Here is a 21,605-nt window from a genome sequence, read left to right on the forward strand (position 1 = left end):
TATGCTACAAGACTATTTCCACTCCCGATGCCAACACAACAAACCTCTTCTATCACCTAAAGAAGGTCCATGAAATACTTGTGGTATTGTGATATATCGTTATTGTGATGTAAAATACTCCATATCGTGATATGATTTTTTCCATATCGCCCAGTACGATTTCAGTGTATATCACCGTTTAAAACTCCCTCTGCAGGTCTGTGTGTGTCAAACTCACTGACCTCGTACAGTGTCTGTATCACAGTGACAACACCAGCTGTAAAAACCCACAGTTTAAAATAGGGTGTTAATTTAGAGCAGTCTTTCATGGTTGGAGCCACGCATCAGATGATATTATCGGTCTGAAAATTCAGTGGAAGAGCCGCCACTGTAATCTAAAGCCTTCTAGTAGTGGCTTGGATGGACTCACAACCTTGTTCCGTTCACAGAGAAACCTTCTATGCAAGATTTAACTGCCTGCTCAGTTCAGCTCAGGATTATGCCTTTATGGAAGATGCTAGACACTTAAGGAAATGCCTGCATGACCAAAGTGCTGCCACAGTGGAAAAGTGGGAGTGTGTGTGTGCATGAAGGACAGGGAGTGTCTCCTTATTTGGTGTGTGTGAACTGAAAAAAAAAAAAAAAAAAAACTGCTGCTGCTTGGTTTCCCTTATTGACTTATTTTCAATCGTGCTACTCTTGTCTTCTGTCACTTGGTGTCATATCTGCTCACAGTGGCAGCGTCTCACTTTGCTATGGTCTGGTACACATGGACACACACACGCTAACACACCCACTGTGGTGACTCACTTAACCCAGAGCACTGGGGCCAGCGAGAAAGAGGCACACTAAGTAGGTGGCAGGGAGAGAGAAACAGGAACAGCTTGAGTGTGTTTGGCCCCTGGGAACCCCCTTGTGTCAATATAGTGCTCGGCCACCATAAGCTGACGGACCTGTGGTTATGTCAGAAAACACACACACACGCACACACACACACACATTCGTTTAATAACTTAATTCCTCCTCACTGAGACACTTTCACCATCTGTCACCAACTTCCTGCATCTCATCCTCTTTTTCTGATACTTCTCTTTCGTCGTATTTCTCTCTCTTCTGCCCTCTCGTCTCTGTTTCCCCAGTCTTGTTTGCCGCCCACATGGCTAGCATTCTTTCGCTCTGACATCACAGCCGCCCTGCACTGCCATTTATTTTTTTCCTCATTTTTTTCCTGTCTCATTCTCTTTGGTCCCTCGCCTCCTGTGGCAGCCCAGTAGAACTGATATACAGGGTTGAAAGGGTGAGGAAAAGAATGAAGAGTGAGAGAGGGAGGGAAAGTGGAAGCTTGAGGGCAGAAGATGCTGATGGAATGACAGTCTGGCTAGCGTCAAGATCTTGTGTGTAATGATGCGTTTTGGTGGGGGGGAGTAACCTCTAGATTTAAAGCTACTTAAAGCAGGCATTTAATGGTTGAAAGGAACACTTTGGATTTTCTTCGTTCAGTGATTTATAGCTGCTGAGTTCGGGTTTGATCCTTCTCTGGCTTTTGTCTCACAATTTGAAATGACAGTTGTACTCCACAGCAAAGGAAGGCCAAGAGTTCATGCAATATTTATTGTAATGACTCGTATTAGTAGCAATTACAAGCACTGCTTTGTTATGATGGAGGAACCTGTCGAGTGTCAGGAGGAAAGCCAGGCCTGCTTGAAAGAAACAATACATAGAACAGTCAGAGAAAAGCGAGCGATGACGAGACTCAAAAATCTTCTTAATGTACTGTGTGATGCTTTATTAAGCATAGAGGGAGACACAGGAACACCAAAACTCACCACTTGGCTTTAGAACTAATAATATCCCGAACATCCAAATATTCGTTCGCTACGGCAGTATCCGGATATTAATTTTGGTTTCCGAATATTTGGCCCTCCCCCTGGTCAGACGTTACCGGGCGGAACGAATATTCGGCGTTACTGTCTTCCCTCCACCTTCAGCCCACTTCGGCTCATCCCGCCATATTCGGCTCATCTCGGCTCCTCCATTCATGTTTGTTTCCACCACCCGAATGGCCAGGTTGCTGCCGACTCTGACGTCACGCTTCACATCGTTGCATAAACACAAGACAAGATGCTGAAGACCTCCGCTGTTTGGGAATTCTTCAGTTTAACTGAAGACAAAACGAAGGCAAAATTTAGACCCGGGAGACCAGACAAATGGATCCGAATATTCGGGCCGTCTCCGCCACAAGCCCCGCCCCCTGTCGGACGAATATATTCGGATATTCGTCTTTAATAGGGCCCGAATATCCGGAGGCCAGAAACCACTATTCGGGCCAGCCCTAGTTTTTTTTCGCTTGCCGAAAATCATTGGACAATCTCTCACTTCACAGTTAAGAGGACTACTGAGCCAAATCCCCCTAAATTAGGTGTGTTCCTCTAACATGACTTATAGCTTTGCTGAAGAATGCAGACATATTGCTTTTGGGTGAAGTCCAGCTATAGCGTAATTCTGCCCGCTGGGACTGAGGTTTTAGATGGCATGTAACGTGATTCTTGAGGACACTGTAATGGACACGGGTGGAGTCATCATATGGACTGAATGTCCGTCTGATAGAGGACATTTATAGAGGATGTTTCTGCTTTCAAACCTCACATTTAATTTCATTCCCTTACCCTGTGTTTATATTATCTGTGCAAAGTTGAACATATTTTGCTGCCTCCTGAATAACCAGAATCAATTAATCCCAGGCTAATCTTCCTGACGCCAGACGTGATTTTGGTTCGTGCTGCTATTTAGTAACAAGGTCTGGCCTCTAGTGGTATTACTGATGTCACAGCCTGGTATATGTCAACATCCTTAATGCCTGGGATTCGTCAGTATGATGAAACCTTTGCAGCAATCTGAATGTGAACCATGCGACCTTGTGATGAAGGGTGTGCTCAGTGTGATGCAACAGTGCAGCATTGATAGAAAGTGCATCCCAAAAGCTTATGAGTAATGTTAAAGCTATTGCCAGCGACAGGATTTCACTGATGCAGGTTTTTCAGAGTTGATTCTACAGATTTATGCATGAAGACACTTGTATATATAAAATGTTTGACATTAAGTGTCTTTACTTTTTATCACTTTATACTATAGAAAACATCACAACCTCCTAAAATACTGTTTTGTTACTGTCAAAACCAACAAAATAGGAGTGATGTTTACATCCTAATTGCTTTGTGTGTATCCTTGAGGTTGAGTAAAGGTGTTGAGCTCATGAGTCAACATTTTTAGAGTTGATTTCTCTTAGTACTTTACTAATTGTGTGCACTGCATACATGTTTGTTTGCTTGAAGTCTTCTTCTTTGATGCCTGCTAGGTTTGTTGGCTCGTCGCCCCCACCAACAGTTCGTTAGTGAAACAGCATGAAACCGGCAGCAAATAAGAATCTGTGGCGTTACTAGTCCTCAAAAACTCCACAGGGGACCTTTATGAAAATCCCAGAGATATGTGTCACTGGCTTCTGATATTTATTTGGATTGCAACAATCCTGCTTTTTCCACTTTTGTACCTCTTGATGCTGTCAATGTCAGATTGTCTTTGCACGTATTGGTGTGGAAAATACAGTAATAAGATGTTTCAGTGGCTTTTCAAACTCAGCCACAGCCCGTTAAGTGTCAGGATAACACTGAGAATGAAACTATTTAATGTGGGTTGGATGTGTTAAAATTAGTTCTCACATTAAGGTCAGCATCTGTGCTACTACTGATCAGGCCAATCAGATCTGTGCATCCCCAGTGAATGGCTTCTGCCTTGTGCAAAAGCAAACGAGTTCAACAGTTCAATATTGTAATATTCCTATAGTGAGCTACAGTTTTATGATGCTAGAAAATGGCTGTCATGCCTCTGTAGTGTTTTTGCTCATAGTTAGGGTCAAGGTTTGCGGAATAGACAAAGTGCATCGTTGGCATCCACTTTATATTTAGCATTTGTGTAATAATTTAAGGCGTTGTGAATGTTGAAGTGGAGACATCCTCTATTTAGTCATATGTTTCATAACAAATATTTGGCGTGTAAGAGTCATTAATATGAGCACACTAGCACACATTTAAATGTATTGAGCACATCCAGGATGGTGTGATGAGGCTTAGGAATGAAGGGGTGGCACGCTCCGCTGTGGGTTTAGAGGGCAAACGACACTGTGTGGTAGCTGTTGTCTTTTGTTTACTTGAAGCAGCTGCTAGAGGCATCACTTTTAGCGACACTTTAGCTGATTGTGTTGCAATTTCCCCCCTCTGCTGTGATGAATGAATGAGCCTAATGGCATGGAGTAATGTCAGGAAGGAAAAGATTACACAACGTTACACATTCTTTAGTTGTACTGCAGCAAGAGAAGAACAGTCCTGCAGATAAGCATTCTACAGGCTTAGTCACATCAGAGCAGTACAGTGCATTTCAGTGTTAGCTCCTAACAAACATGACAAATTAGTGCCGTATGATGTTACATGACGACGTGTTCCCAGGATATGTTTGTGGACCATATGGGCAATGCAGGGAGAGTGGAAAATTTCTATATATATCCAAGATAATTCTGAACAAGCTTTGCTGAAGAGGAAGTGAGAGAGGAAAGAAGAATTTAAGGGGAGGGGAGCCGAGGAGAGAGAGGGTGCTCGAGGGGAAAGTCGAGTTCCCATTTCTGATTTCCCACGGAGTCGAGATCACATGCAAAGCAGCCAGTGAGAATTAAGGTTATTTATTTCCTCAATCTAAACAACATGATGCTTAATGTGGTGTTTTCACTACACTAGTGTGTGTGTGCAAACTAACACAGGCTGTGTTGTAAGTAGGAAGGAAGAGCACACACATAAGCACACATATTGAGTGTTTGGTAAACCCTACAATCATTAACCCCTCACTGACCTCAAACCTGGACCATATAACCATAGTCTTGTTCAAATAAAACAAATTGGATGCACCTCCTGTAATGCACCGGGTGTGTTAGGTATCAAAGCCTGCAATCGACAAGACCCACTGATGGTGCAAGGGCAAGTGTAAAACAATATTTGTATTGTTTCCATGGCTTTATGCCCCTCATGCGACTTTTGTCCCATGTCATTTATAGATTCAGAGTCATAAAAGACACACTGAATGTGCTGTATTGTTGTCTCTGCTGGTGCTTAGGAGCAAGAGTGGTTATCAGGTAGTATGCTCCATCTGTTGCTAGTGAATCATTTAGGCTGATAACAATCTGTTTTGTGAGGGGAGAAAAAAATCAGCCCTAATCTGTGGAGTGTCCACCCATCCTGAAACGGTTAACACGATCCAAGAGGCGTGGAATATCAGTGTGGACAAGAGCAGCGGATAATATAGGGTTAAAGTCGGACAGCTGAGCAAGATACTGGTGGTCAGATACAACCCCTCCTCCCTTCAGCTCAGCACAGATATGCTGCCTCAGCATGAGCCTGCAGAAACACACACTGATCCACACACCTTTGCAACCCTCACACTTGACAAAAGTCTTCTTGAGCCCGAGACATTAGCACACACGAATAAAGGAAAGAATCCAGTGTAGATATGACGGGTGTTTAACAACTGTGACTCTCTATCTTCTCTTGTATCTTTGCCTGTTTCCTGCTGCCTGTCTGTCCAGTGTATGTCCCACACTGGTGAGAGAGAGACACCCACAGAAAGGGAGAGAGAGAGAGAGAGAGAGAGAGCGTCTGGAAAACATTACTCAGATTCCTGCAGCAGGGGCTCTGATTATACTGGCAACGGCGAAAGGGGGAGAGATTGGAGTGAGAGGGGGCATCAGACGAAGTGTGCAGGGTTTAATCTCTGATACATACACAGGACAAAGTGTTTGTTTTCTTGCTCCGTCTGAGTACACATTTAGAGTTATCTTCAGGCATTTCGATTCATGCCTCTGCAAAACTTAATAGCTTCTCTATTTAAAGTAGATGGAGGTGACCAGTAGAGGGCAGCGTGGGGGAGAAACAGTGCTTGTTTCCTTCTGTGGCCCTACTCTTTGATAGGAGATGTTGGTTATGTTCCTCATGTGTGGATGACCACTGAGTGTTTTTGCTGCTATAGAGGTCCACTGGCAGTGAATATGTGTGGTGCAGTCGTGTATGCTGTCGTCTAGAGCTGTGACAGTGAGCGAAACCTGAGTTTTTTTCCTCAGTTGAGCAGTTTGTGAAAAGAACCTTTGTGCAAAATGAAAAACTTATGAAGCATCTTTATTTTCTGGGTTTAGGAGCTTCAAGGAAAAGTAATTAGAAGCATGAATAGAATGACCTTGGCCAAGACTTTAGCTGAGCCCTGTGAGCCTCGGAGCTGACGAGGTAAATGGAGACTTAGAAGGCAGTTTAGGTTTCTGCAATGAGAGGAAAAACCTCTTTCTCTGTCCCTAAGTCTCAATTATTTCTCCTCTTTCATTTCCAGTCCTGCTTTTCACACACATACACTTTTGGCACAAAATCTGGACTTGTTCAGGTGTGTGTAGGTAGCAGACAAAGATATCCACGTCTGATGTTGAGACATGTAATATGAAGTACCAGCAAGCTCTAATTCCTTGGATTTATGAGCTTATTCTCTTAGATCTGCAGGAAGCAGCGAGTCATCCTAATGAGGCCTATAAAACCTGGCTTTCCTGCTGCTACTCTGCTCTTTGAAGCTGCAGCTTGTAGCTTCTTCCACCTATTTAAAATGCCCTGCTTTAGCCTTCTACCCTGGGTTTTGGTTGTGTTGCATGTCAACAGCGAGATGTCTTGGAAAAGAAACGGGTCTTATTTTTCACATTTATTTGCACATTAAAAGGGAAATACGGGAAAAGCAATGAGATGCTTAGCTTAGCATGATGACTTGGGTAAGCACTAAACCTCTGTCCAACTGTTAAAACTATTTGCTCCGAGAAGTCACTGGAGCAGCCAAGAACTAGTCCATTCTTTTAGCTAAGCTAAGCTAGTTGTCTGCTGCTTTTGCTGCTTATGCTTCACACTTGTATAAAAGTGGTATTGAGCTGGTCCTCTCATAAGTCAATTTGCCAAAGCAATTTCTTTAAGGTGGGGTTATCCAAGTTTACACAAAAATATACATATACAAATACACTACCATTTAAAAGTTTGAGGTCACTTAGAAACGTCCTTATTTTTGAAAGAAAAGCATTCTTTTCGATGAAGATAACATTACATGAATGATAAATTCAGTGTAGACATTGTTAATGTGGTAAATGACTATTCTAGCTGTAAACAGCTGATTTTTAATGGAATATCTCCATAGGAGTACAGAGGAACATTTCCAGCAACCATCACTCCTGTGTTCTAATGCTACATTGTGTTAGCTAATGGTGTTGAAAGGCTCACTGATGATTACAAAACCCTTGTGCAGTTATCTTAGCACATGAATGACTGTCTGGGTGACCACAAACTTTTGAGCGGCAGTGTAGTTGTTCTGCCTAAACAGAAATTAAGAAATTAAGCAAGTTCTGCTAATTAAAAGCATGCTTTGTGTGCACATGCTAAGCTTGCTAACAGGTGAGTCCAAGACTCGCAACGCTGTCAAATTTTCAACTAGCCCTCATTAATGTCTGTGTATTAGTCCATCAAGTGTAGTGGAAACTCGTCTTCCTCTTTGTTCTCAGCAGCACACGCCCGTTGCCTGTAATATGTCAGTTGTTATTAGTGTTAACAAGCAGATACATTAGCTGAGGCCTTTGATCTGCAGCAGCCGGGTGTACGTGTGCAGCAGTGGTCTGGAGTAATTATCCTCCTTGTAATGATATCGGGGTAATGATGGGAAGCCCTCGTGCATCATGGTACACATGTATGTTGTGGGCGTGTACTGTGTGTTTGAGCAGGATGCAGCAAGGATCAAGAGCTATGTTTAAGACAGGGGGACTGCTGTCTGCTTTCTGCTCTGGCTTGTAAATCTCTTGAGTGGAGGAAAGCAGGGAGTGAGGGAGGAGGGAAGGAAAAGGAAACCCAAAGCTTCAAATAGATGATTATTTATTGGCTCATGCAGCATTTACTACTTAAGAGTTTCCCTTTTTCACACAGTCACGCTTGGGTGCACACACACAGCCTTTACTCCTTTGGCATCAAAACACATTTTTCCTTTCTCATCCTTTTTTTTTTTCTCTCCAGGGGTGGTTAAAGCCAGATGTGTGTGTGTGTGCATATTGATGTGGGATGTGCAATCTCTCTTGTACCCCTTTCCTTTTATTTTTTTTTAAAGGCATACAAAGAGCAAGCAAGTAAGTTTTGAGCTTCTAAGTATTGGATTGAGGAGAGGGCGACAGGGAAAACAAGCAATGAGGGAGAGTGAAGGAGGGGGGTTGTGTGTCACCCAACACAGGGACTATTTCCTCTGAAGGGAGGGAGAAGAAAAGTGGGTGAATGAGTGAGACAGAGTGAGGTGTGTGTTGAGCGTGTGCTAGCAGCAGTAAGAGGAGAAGCTATGGCAGCTGGCTCTCAGGACGGAGGGGAGAGCTTCTAAAAACAAACTCTCGGCTAAATAGTGGTCGTGACGCGGCGCTGGAGGCCACATTCTTATAGCCGGACTATCGGAGAGGTGGGAAACAATAACCCCGGTCCAAATCACTCGAGAGCGGGGCAGGAGCCATGAAGTACAGACCGCTGGTAAGACCCCAGGGCACAAAAAGTCGCTCAGAGCATGGTGAAGTCACTTTTCAGTGTGAAAATTTGAGGCGAGCAAGTTTGGAGTCATGATGGGCTTGCTTTTGGTCAGGGTCTTTAAGTTGTGAATAGAATTTATTAGAGTGTAAGAGGAAGTTTTCTGGAGCTGCTCTGTTAGTAATAAGTACCTACACTGGTGTTCAAATTGCATAACAGCCTTGATAAATCGCTCTGGATCCTGAAGGACACAGGTGAGGGCAGTACAGGTGAAAGTGAAATTCTCCAGTGTGGTAGGCTTCATGTTCACCTGACAGGTCTTCCTCTTGCTATTTTCAGTCAGTCTCCTCCTTGATCTCAGCATCCTCACCCATCTTGGCATTTGTCATATTGATGCTAGATTTGTTTGATATCTGAAAAGGCGTGTCCTCGTCGCTGTGTGTGTGTTTGCACTGCCCCAGGGCGAGGCGGTCACATGGTGGTGTTGTATGGCCGGACAGCATTCTTTGGTGTTCATTGAAATTAAGAGTGAGCGTGTTAATGAAAAATGTGTGCGACTTTAAATCATTTATTTTCTGTTATTAATAATCAACAGAGTGTGCTTGAAGTCAGGATAACGCCCACATTCTGGCATCCAGAAGGTTTTGATCAACTTTAGTGTGTGTGTGTGTGTGTGTGTGTGTGTGTGTGTGTGTGTGTGTGTGTGTGTGTGTGTGTGTGTGTGTGTGTGTGTGTGTGTGTGTCCATGTTTTTCCTACAGTTGTGGGGACCAAATGTCCCCACAACTGTAGGAAAACTGAAAACTATGTCACTTGTGGGGACCTCATTTCGGTCCCCACAAGTTTAAACAGTGTTTTCTTGGCCATGTTGTTGTTACTGAAAAAGTAAAAGTGCAAAAACGTTTCTTTAGGGTTAGCCATTGTTTTGGTCTAGGTTAGGGTAAGGGTTAGGGGTTAGATATGAATGGGAGTCAATGGTATGTCCCCATAATGATAGCAAGACACACACACACGTGTGTGTGCGTGTGTGCGCGTGCACGCATGTGAATGAAGATGGAGGTTTGACACATTTGTCAGGATCGTACAATGCACCTAGAGATTCCTGACACAGTTGTCATTGTTGCCTGCAGGGCATCATCTGACTTCAGTTCAGTAGGTAGTTTATGTTGGGCTCGTCTCGCTCTCTGCCGGCTTTCCTCCACAGTCACCGTCTAGATTACATTCAGTCTGAGCTGCGATGAAGTGAAAAGCTTCTGGATTTCTCAATAGACCAGCTTATTGCGCCTGGAATACAAATCTAATGTCGGGTCGGGTAAGTTGAAGATGGTACATTATTTTGGACTGACTGGTCGATTAATGAACGGCTCATGAATATAACCTGCAATAACTTAAATGTATATAGCTTAGCTTAAAAGTAAAGGGAAGTCACTGAAGTTGAATGGACTAGTGAATGGTTCTTGTCTTATTCAAGTTACACTATTCACAAGTGAGTTTCGGTGTCAACCCGCATGCTGTGCTAGAAGGTATGCGCCTCCTCTGCCTGTTGAGTATAGATGAATGAACAGGAACTTGCCTGGACTAAAATGTCTGGTTCAGTGTCAGTACTATTCAGCGTTTGAGTTTCTGCTTTGGGCATTGGAGCAATCTGTGCTCTATGTACGATTAAAATCCAGCACTGCTGCTCTTGGTGAAGTAGCAGCTTGTTTGATGGTGTGTCACAAAGAGACAGAAAATAAGAAAAATGTGATGCTTAAGTGAGTCCAGAGTAGGAGCATTGTCCTTTCACTTGCTCCCTGCCCCCTTCAGAAAGATCAAAGTTCAGGGAAAGCTAAAGAGTGGCACACCTAGAGCTAACAGCAATGCAGAAAAGTGACGACTTGCTCAGGTGTTGCTGCTTGTCCGTAATGATGTACTGACCAGACATGATACAGAGAGTACTCCCAGCTGCTGCTAGTGTTGTTTTGACCCACATGTTCTCAGGTAGGCAGGGTGATTTCTGCAGCTAGCTCGCCCCACCTGTCTGACTGCTCTGCGGAGCTACAGTATCTCACTGTCTCTTCACAATGATATAAACACACTCCCTGTGAGGCCCGGAGGTGTGTCACCATGGTAATAATAATCTAAACGTTATAAAGCTTGGATCCTAACTCTAACCCTTTACAGGTGAGCAATGGGAAAATGCTTCAGTGTTGATTTATCATCTGTGTTCAGTTTTGCCTGCACAGGCTTGTGTTTACTTGGGCTGTGCTTCTCTTACACCTGCTTTGCTGAAGTATTCTATCTTTAGGTCTCAGTGAAAGTCTGGTAGGGAGCTCCCAGTGTAGTCATTTGTTGTAATTTGTTGACCACTTCCCTGTATAATTAAGCATTATGATTCGAACATAACCAAGGAAAACCAGAGCATCAGCAGCTCTTGCACAGCTCACACTTGGCATCGTTATGTCCTCACTATGTTTTCACTAGAGCAACATCCATGTCTCAAAAATCAGTCGGTATTCCTTCCCTTCATGCCTTCATGTTTCTACCAGCTCGTGCAGAACAGATGAGAGAAGAACAGAAGTCGGTGCCAGACAACTGATTCATGGTGGAAAAATGTAGGAAAAAAGGGTAAAACGTTCTGGAAGCAGCTAACTTCATCAGAACCACACGCCTCACTCATTTGCTTATCATTACAGAACGTTCACAAATCATGTGAAACAGAAGCCAGGAGAAGATGTTTTTCTCTCCTATGCTCCTCCATCCCCTCCTTCCTTTGCATATTTAACCTGCATCTTTTACATGCGCAAATGTGCGACTCCAGTTGGTTGAAGCAATCTGGAGCCTGATTTGTTTATTATTAGTCCATTAAATCCATTCTGTCTGAGAATGAAACACTACATGCAGGAATGCTATATGTGGCTGTGTGTTACAAATGGAAAAATGACCATGTTTTAGAATGCAAATGGGTTTTTACGAGCACTGACCATGAAGATGTTTTAATGAAGTTCCTAAAGGGGCATTACTAATTTAGCACAAGGTGTTGATGGGAGGCACGACTCAGCCTGTGAAACAAAAAAATACAAGATTGTATGTTTTTAAAAAAAAAAAAAAAAAAGGACATCGCTACTCTGATGTCACCCATTGGCTCTTAGACTACCATTTTAAAGCCTTCAGTTTGGAATTTTGCCATCACTATCTCAGGCTTTTGACACCGTATATAAAGGGCAAGGTCTGGATCTGACTGAAATTTGAGGACATTACATATAACAGTTTGGTAGTCACAAGGTGGCCCTGCCCTAAAACGTACTCTGCTTTATCGTCTATTTTCCTCTAAATGGGATTATAATTCACAAAAAGAACACCATGCTGTACTCAAAGAGCTCTCAAAAATGAAAGAAAAATGTTTGCTGAGGGGAAAAAAATCCAGTGAGGGGTAGGGTTATTTTCTCAAAGACGTCTACAGTCTTGGTTCTTATTGTAATCAGAGGAGTTGCTTCCTCTGGCTGTTAGAAAGAGTGCAGGTTTAAGGCACTCTTCTATTGGCTTCAGTTTTCAGACATTTTTTTGTCCATCTTTTACATACAGTCTGTAAAAATATACAGAATACAGCTAATTAGTTGATTTATGGGAATTTTAGTGGCGTTATTGGATCTGGAAGTTGAAGAGATTTTCTCATATTGGAGACCATTGAAGTATATCTTGGCTTCTGCTTGATTTTGACCATTCTAGCTCTACTAAAACAGGGAAATGTCTTTATCAGTGATTTATCCAAAACAATCTAGATGATTAAATTAGTCCTCATGTGGCGCTGCACCTAGCCTTGTGTTTTTTAAAGATTAATGTAAAATATTTTTCAATGAATTGCATACAGCTTTTTTTTTAACTTGCTATAATATTCTGAAGGCCGAAGTACAAGGAACGGAAAACTAGTATTTTAACATTTGACAAGCGTGAACAAGAACTTTTGACTGAATTATTTAATGGAGTAAATTGTTCAGCCCTGAAGTGTTATAAAAGTTACAAATAAAGAAAATGTGCTTAATTTAACATTGTTGAAAGTTTGCGCGCATTGAAAAACACTACATGCTAGCACTGTGATAGTTATTAAATGGAGTTGACTGACACGTTTGTAGAATCTACACCATGGAAAGACATTTAAAATGAGCTTTAAATGTAGAAAAAGATTTTTGGATACTAACCAGAAAGCTAAAGCTGTTGACAAGTACGTATGAAGCTTAAAAAATCAAATGGATAAAATTATTGCTTGATATTGACTAGTTAGAATGCAGAAGTATCAGTATTGGTAAAGCAGCACTGGTGCAACACGGGTGAGTCATCGGAGTGGAAACACTGTCAGCTTTGTCATATTTCAAGCCTGGTTTTGCAAGTATTGCTGCCTGTTACGTCTCAGAGTTCTCATCAATCTCCATCCACACTTCCATCATGTCCTCGGTATGGGGCACTGAAAGCAGCAGGTTAGAGGAGGTTTACATAAACACTGTGACATCTGAGCTGTGTGAGCGCGCCCAGGGCGACGTAAAGGTCAAGGAGAGAGCTGCTATTGTTCACAGGCTGGCTGGATGATCAAATCCCTCTGCTTTCTCCCCCTTTCCCTGCTTCTCTTAGATATAGTCGCCTGTTCAGTATCATTTCTGAGAGGACCGGTTTACTGAATGGAGGAGGGAATGCATACGAAACATGAAATGTGAAATGTTGGCGCAGAATATAGTCAGAAAAAGTGAGATTCAGGATACTGTGGTTAAAATAAGTGGTGAAAAATACGAAATGACCTGATGAACTACTACATTTAATTAGTCCTTGCACTGGCCAGTATAGATTCTGATGAATGTAGTGTTGTTGTACCAGTTTTTAACAAGAGGTAAGACTATATATGACTCACATGTCTCTGCACTCACACCAAGTCTCGATCTGCGCATGGATCTAACAGTTTGTGTGAAAATGCTTTGGTAGCACTTTGTATTGAAAACAGCTGGTGTTGAATGCAGGTGAGATTTCTATTCTTGTTTTCTTTTTTCCTGATTTAAGTCAATATTTTGCCCTCCCAAAAAGGTTTTTAAAAAGTTGTATTTAATAAATACTTAAAATAAGGCTTATAAAGTCCTTTCGTGTTCATATTAAAACTCAGATATTGTATGATCGTAGAACAATGAGACTAAGAGTTTCTAAGAGTTTCTCCTAACCGAAACAAATTTCATGGCAATCCAAACAGTTATTGCTGAGATATTTCACTCAAAACAACATGTTTGTCTGACAGTGGCGTGATTCAAGATTCAGTTAAACTTGAGGGGCACTAGTCTGTAGGATTCATCATCTGAGAACCACGATTGTCTGTGCAAAAAATTTTGTGCTAATCCATCCCATAGATGGTTTAATATTGCAGCTGGGACCAAAACAGTGAACTAACTAACCAGCAGTACCATCCAATCATACGGATCAGACTCTAGTGAAAATGGAAGTGCTAGCAGAGAGAGCTGCACCTCTTCAGGTCTCTTCTTGCTAACCTGGCTCCAAGCTGCCTTGTTTTCTACACAGGAATTGGAAAACATGACGACATGTAGGGACCGGGTAGGCACGCACTTGGTGTGTTCCTGAGACCGGGTGGAGGTCCGGTGTGAGGCACTACCCGCAGGAAAGCCAAACAGTGAAAGAAGCAATGGGAAACAATGAAGTAATGGAGAGTGAGGGTGAGAGACTAACAAGGAGTGAAAGTGAATGAGACACGAGAATGTATAGAAGAGGAAGAGGAGGGGAGAGCTGGGGAAATAAGGCTCTGGTTTCTTTCCTTCCAGGCACCATAATATTTGGAGGGTTTTGGAATAAACCATGACACCTTAATGTAAATGAATGTCAGGTACTTGCTACAGTGATGTAACCTGTTCCCTGATGATGAATTTCTTTATATTTGGTCTGATCACCCGCTGGCTGCCCAGTCTTTCCCAGGAAAAATCCTCTGCTCAGCAGGAAGTCGTATGTGTCCAGCTGCAGCAACAGCAGCGTGTTTGGATTCAGAAAATCAACTGGACAGTTAGCATGAGCCGTGACAGCTAAACTAGCTGAACACATTCATGGTGAAAATCTTCATCACCAGACAGTTTTCACCACTAAGTTAAGAGGTCAGAATGCCAGCAATACTTCAATCCACAGGTGAGAAGAGCAGCGTAAAAATGTCACAGCCATGACTGATAGCAAAGACAACACACTTGACATTTATGATACACACACACACACACACACACACACACACACACACACACACACACACACACACACACACACACACACACACACACACACACACACACACACACACACACACAGCTGCAGTTTCTTTGCTTTCTGAAGAGATGTGTGAAACAAAAGGTCACCAGAGCTCATGATGACCAGGGAGAGCTGATGTGTGGGAGAGACAGGGATGTATGGGATAGAGTTACCACACATACAAAGTCCCACGTGCACACATGCTTGTATTAATAAATAATATCAATACCCAGAGGTGTGGACATGAACCATGTGACTTGGACTGGAGTTGTGAATCTGATGACTTTTGACTCTTGACTATACTTAGGTTTTGTTTTTTTGATGTAACATTAACTAGATTTCCTCTTTATATGTTAAAAATGATGTGATAAGAACGGTTCCACAAATCAAGTGAGTGGATGTTCTTTGATTCACTTAAACAACCAATCACAGCTCAGCAGCAGGTGCTTTTGGTTAGCATACACCAAGAAGTGATCACATGTAGACAACTCTCAATGCCAGTATTGGTGTCCGCTCGCCAATTTGGGAAAATTAAACCTCTTCCTGTTAACTGGTTAATGTCTCTCTGCAAGCTTTTCAAGATTTTCATACTACTTGTTCAAGGTCCTGAATGGTCTTGTTTAGGAATTTGACTTGGGACTTGCTGGTCATACTTTGGAACAGGACTTGTTGGTCTTGATTAGGAATTTACTAGCCTAGCCGCGCTAGACAACGCACGGCAACAAACTTAATTCTCTGCCAGGGTGGGTGTAGTTACCCTCGGTAAGCCTCGAGGTTGGATGCTCCTAAAACTGGCCGACGACTCACCATGATGTGTAGAGTCAGAAGGCAGGCGTAACTAAGTGATGACAGAGGCACGACGATTCTGACAGAAACAACCGGAAAGAACCATAGAAACAAGGATAGACAAGAAGATGGCTGCGCACAATAAACAGTTATCTTTCGACTCGGCTTTGGCCACAGCCCTTAAAGATTTTAAGCTAAAATTCAACTTGAAAGATAAACAAAGGATAAGATAAGAAAGATAAATAAGGCTTCACCGAACTCCCGCATCCTCTGATTTCCGGCGCTCTAGGAACTACGTCAGCCTATTCGTTGCACTGATTGGTTGTATACCTACCCAATTGCTGCAGAGTGATTTGAAAGACAACCTTTTAGCCCGCCTCCCTCCCTGTCGAGAGTTCCTAGACCCTTGTGTCTTCAGACCTGGGTCTAGCGCGGCTACGCTAGGAATTTACTGGTTTGTGCAGAAACTTGGGATTGTCGATCTTGATTCTGGACACACTGGTTTTTTTTACAAGGATTCTAACTTGGGACTTGTTGGTCTTAACTGTGAAGTTTGAAATTAAGTCTCAACTTCATGGTTAGGACTTGAGACATACTTTTGACTTGAAAAACAACAATTTTGTCCCATTTCTGCCAATACTTCTGTTACCACAGGTGCAGTCCGGAGCTACCTGCTCCTCTCCTTCCTGTCCTATAAATACATCTTTTCTTCTTTGTCTAATACCTGCACCACCCAGTTCTGTCAGTCTGTCAGCGTCTTCCCCTGCACTTGTCACTCTTCTTGATGTGCAGTTTGCCTTGAAGCTGCATTTACCACAGTCTGACAGGTGCTGAGGAAGCTTACAGTGAAGGAATAAAACGCACAGTTGTACTAATCTTCATTACATAATCTATTCATAGTCGCTTTAATGTGGCTGTTGTATATTAAAGGGTCCTATAAAATCCAATAATAAAAGCCTTGTCTTATGAAGAGATTAAATTAAATTGCCCCCACTTTGGATTTGCGCAATTGTTGCATATTTATGAGGACATGTGAACCCAAACACACATGCTCACACACATTTTATAGATTTAAATAAGAGGAAAGAGGGATGACAGTGAAATCTTGACTCATCATCACAACATAAAGTAGTGAGGTGAGTCAGCGCTAATAGCCTCCCCTTAGCCAACCCACTTGCCCTGTTTAAAAGGCTGTAAAGATAAAATGCAGGCTGGTTCAGTTAATTAAAGAGCATAAACAGAACAGGCAATACTCGCTAATGTTATTATGTTTATAGGAACCTGCTGGGGTGGCAGCTCTGTTTCCCTGAAGTTGCACTGTGGACTTAAAGACGACGACCAAGGTCCCCGGCAGCATCCCATGGTTTCCCCCCATGTGTGAAGCTCCATGGGACACTGCAGCTCTCCTTTGAAAGCATGGATCAAACATATTCATGCATAGTTGTGTGAAATTTGAAAAAGATGTTGTGCACGTGTGTGTCAGCTCTGCAGTGAAGAGGCAGGCCCTGCAGTGATTTAATGGACTTGGTGTTGTTGAGGGCGCTGCTGTGTGGAATTTCAGGGAGTATTGTTAACTTTCCAGTACTGTTTAGAGAGAGCGATGGGACAGGACTGCAGTCATAACCTCATATCCATTATCCTCTCTCTTTATCACCTTTATTCTCCCCCCTGTGTTTTTCCCTCTCGTCTCGCTAAGCGCTAATTAATATGTTCTGCCTATCTCCATCTCTTCCCTGTGGTCTCCTGAGGGTTGGAGACTGTTGTACTGCATAACACAACAACAACACCTGCTGTACTTCTGTGTGTGTGTGTGTTTTCTGTCCCTGTGCTGGTTGTTGCTGCATCTACCCTCCAGCACAAGTTGTATTGGTTGTACTTCTGTCCAGCTCAGTACATCATAAACATGGATGTTGGTAACATTCGCAATCTTATGCGCAAAACTCAAGCCTGTATTTTAGAAAACGGCTTCCTGGGAAAACGCGCTGATGACTTCAATCATGTAAGTGTTGCTATTTAACTCGGCCTCCGATTCTAAATCGGTCCTGTGGATTTTTTTTTTTTACTAATGTGAAACGTGGGTGGGGTGCACTCGGTCACTGGGTTGAAGTGATAACTTCTCCCCTACACATCTTCATCTAAGACTTTAGATGGAAGGATCACTGTTTTAGGCTGTTGGATGATGTACAAACAGTTTGTTTCTCTCTCTGTGTTTGAATGAATGTGAGGTCTGTGACTGGCTTTTAGACTTCAAACAGTCCTTCTTGGCATTGTTCTTCATGTTCTCTACTGGAGGTTGAACACTCTGGGAGGCCTTGGGATTTTCTCTAAGACTTAGAAGTTGTGATGGGAGCTCATGGGACAGGAGGGACTTGATGTACGTTTTTGAAATGTATTTTTGCATTGCAATGGTAAAATGTGTTGTTTCCAGAGTGCAACACATTTATTTGTTGTCTTTGTTTTATAATATTGTAAACTAAAAATCTAAAAAAAGGACCCTTCAGCTTGGACACTGAAGAATTTATGACTGATTATTGTTGTGACATTTTGCTAAACAAACAACTAGATGGATAGATAAATAGAATTTTTTTTAACTTGAATACAACTAAATGATGAATCAAAATAAAATAGGTAGATTCCTACACCATATGGAAAAGAATCCTATTAGATTTTAGTATCTTCTCAAAACAGAGTCTGGAAATTATGTACGTTTTCAGACTATGTCCCTCTTCTTTTTTCTGAAGTTTTTGAGAACAGAATTTCAGAAATCACCGATGTGAGAGACGGCTACATGTCCCAAAGAGAGAAAAAAAGAATGTTTTTCATGGCACTTGGAGCAGGCAGCCAGAAAGTTTTAGCATGGGCTGGAGTGAGCTTGATGTTGTCAAAAGCAAGACAAGAAACATGGTGTGTGACTGAACACCCCCTCCTCTGCACAGCTGCCTCTACATCTGTACGTCACAACCTCATATCTGCGGTCAGCGTCGTTTCCATGGATACTGTGAATAAGGCAGCACAGATGCAGGGAAAATTTACATATTTACACACGTGGACAAAATTGTTGGTACCCCTCAGTTAAAGAAGGAAAAACCCACAATTCTCACTGAAATCACTTGAAACTCACAAAAGTAACAATAAATAAAAATTTATTGAAAATTAAATAATCAAAAACAGCCATTACTTTTGAATTGTTGATTAACATAATTATTTAAAAAAACAAACTAATGAAACAGGCCTGGACAAAAATGATGGTACCTCTATAAAAGATTGAAAACTATTTGACCAGAGTGACATGATTAACTCAGGTGTGTCATTTAATTGACATCACAGGTGTTTCCAAACTCATAATCAGTCAGTCTGCCTATTTAAAGGGAGACAAGTAGTCACCCTGCTGTTTGGTGAAAAGGTGTGTACCACACTGAACATGGACAACAGAAAGCGAAGGAGAGAATTGTCCCAGGACATCCGAAAAAAAATGATAGACAAACATCTTAAAGGTAAAGGCTATAAGACCATCTCTAAACAGCTTGAAGTTCCTGTGACAACAGTGGCTCATATTATTCAGAAGTTCAAGACCCACGGGACAGTAGCCAACCTCCCTGGACGTGGCCGCAAGAGGAAAATTGATGACAAATTGAAGAGACGGATCGTTGGAATTGTATCCAAAGAGCCCAGAGCAACCTCCAAAGAAATTAAAGGTGAACTCCAAGGCCAAGGTACATCAGTGTCAGATCGCACCATTCGTCGTTGTTTGAGCCAAAGTGGACTTCATGGGAGACGACCAAGGAGGACACCACTGCTGAAAAAAACTCATAAAAAAGCCAGACTGGAATTTGCAAAAATGCATGTTGACAAGCCACAAAGCTTCTGGGAGAATGTCCTTTGGACAGATGAGACCAAACTGGAGCTTTTTGGTAAGGCACATCAACTCTATGTTCATAGACTCAAAAACCAAGCATACGAAGAAAAGAACACTGTCCCTACGGTGAAACATGGAGGAGGCTCAGTAATGTTTTGGGGCTGCTTTGCTGCATCTGGCACAGGGTGTCTTGAAAGTGTGCAAGGTACGATGAAATCTGAAGACTATCAAGGCATTCTGGAGAGAAATGTGCTGCCTAGTGTCAGAAAGCTTGGTCTCAGTCGCAGGTCATGGGTCTTCCAACAGGACAACGATCCAAAACACACAGCCAAAAACACCCAAGAATGGCTGAGAGAAAAGCGTTGGACTATTCTAAAGTGGCCTTCTATGAGCCCAGATCTGAATCCCATTGAACATATGTGGAAGGAGCTGAAACATGCCATTTGGAGAAGACACCCATCAAACCTGAGACAACTGGAGCTGTTTGCTCATGAGGAGTGGGCCAAAATACCTGTTGACAGCTGCAGAACGCTCATTGACAAATACAGAAATCGTTTAATTGCAGTGATTGCCTCAAAAGGTTGTGCAACAAAATATTAAGTTATGGGTACCATCATTTTTGTCCAGCCCTATTTCATTAGTTTGTTTTTTTAAATAATTATGTTAATCAACAATTCAAAAGTGATGGCTGATTTTGATGATTTAATTTTCAATAAATTTTTATTTATTGTTACTTTTGTGAGTTTCAAGTGATTTCAGTGAGAATTGTGGGTTTTTCCTTCTTTAACTGAGGGGTACCAACAATTTTGTCCACGTGTGTAACTTTGTAACTCGACTCCTTTTGGATTCTGATTCATTCAGGAGGCAAAAATATGGGGGAAAAATAATATTTATTCAATATGTTAAATAAAAAATACAAATACATGTAGCTGGAGTCCTTTAGGCAGAGATATATTGCTCTTCCATGTAGGGCTGGCCCGAATAGTGGTTTCTGGCCTCCGAATACTCGGGCCCTATTAAAGACGAACGTCTTAACGTCCGACCGGGGGGGGGGGGGGGGGGGGGGGAGGCGGGGGGGGGGGGGGGCGGGGGGGGGCGGGGTTAGGTGCCAAAAATATTTTGGTACCCTCCTGACTGCTTAGATTCATTACCTTTAAATGTTTGACAACGTTAAAATTTATGCATATAAAGGGAACAGACTATAAACTATGTAGGACTAAAGCTTAGAAAAGATGTTGAATCTGATTTGAAACTTATCTGAAACATTACTTTGAGCTAGACTTGCAAAGAAAAAACCACAAGTGACTGTTAGTGGATTAGGGAGAAACAGCAACACAAGGAGAGAAGAGTCATATAGGCAGTGAAATAATAATGAATAGACAGCATTCTAACATTAGCACCACTGGTTATAATGAATCAAAAACTGCAGCAAAACATCAGTGTACTGAATTAGACAAGCATGGCTGTGTTCAACTTTCCATTTGTAAGATGAAGATTTTGCTGTTTACTGCTTCAAAAGTTGTGGATTGTTGCTTGAAAGTATTCTGAAAGTCTATCAGTGGGATATTTATTTTACTGGGACAGAAAATCAAGCAAACTGCAACATGTTTGATTTTTATGCAACAGCGGATTGATTAGAATCTGTTACTCCATCATGTGCTGTGAAAACAGTACTGTATCTCTTCCTGCTTCTTTGAGTCATATGTTGGGGGTATTTTACAGCGTTCTTCACTGCATCCTCTTTAATTCTTCCCCAGTGAAGATGGATCATGTGTGAGCGATGTGGAGTTTCTGTTCCTGCATGTGTGGGTCAGGCAGAGTGTGATTTATCAGGTGTTGGTCTACATTGTTCTGTAGCTGTGTTCATTCATTAACCACACCTCCTCTGTCTTCCTCCTGCTCTAGGTGGTGGCGAGTGACGGGGTGCGGGCTATGATGGAGTCGGCCCTGACAGCCAGAGACCGGGTGGGGGTCCAGGACTTTGTCCTGCTGGAGAACTACACCAGTGAGGCCGCCTTCATAGAGAACCTACGCAAGCGCTTCAAGGAGAACCTCATTTATGTGAGTGAATGTAGTGAGGAGGGTTTGGCAGCATGTTCATGTCCATGAGACTGTCCAATA

At 42.3% G+C, this 21,605-nt stretch overlaps 1 protein-coding gene across 3 annotated transcripts in view; it reads left to right on the forward strand.

Annotated features, from left to right (window-relative positions):
* The window catches only part of LOC110961527 (unconventional myosin-Ic), a 78,661-nt gene that overhangs the window by 24,561 nt on the left and 32,495 nt on the right, over positions 1 to 21,605 (forward strand). For 2 of the 3 annotated variants that reach the window (XM_051957893.1, XM_051957895.1), the window contains one exon: positions 21,390 to 21,545. In XM_051957893.1, the coding sequence (XP_051813853.1) occupies positions 21,390 to 21,545 (156 nt within the window). Of the gene's footprint in view, positions 1 to 8,382; positions 8,592 to 21,389; positions 21,546 to 21,605 lie in introns of those variants that run through there. The other variant, XM_051957894.1, reaches the window with a different exon arrangement.

This window comes from Acanthochromis polyacanthus, chromosome 13 (genome assembly GCF_021347895.1).
Source record: "Acanthochromis polyacanthus isolate Apoly-LR-REF ecotype Palm Island chromosome 13, KAUST_Apoly_ChrSc, whole genome shotgun sequence".
In the NCBI taxonomy this organism is placed as follows: Eukaryota; Metazoa; Chordata; class Actinopteri; family Pomacentridae; genus Acanthochromis; species Acanthochromis polyacanthus.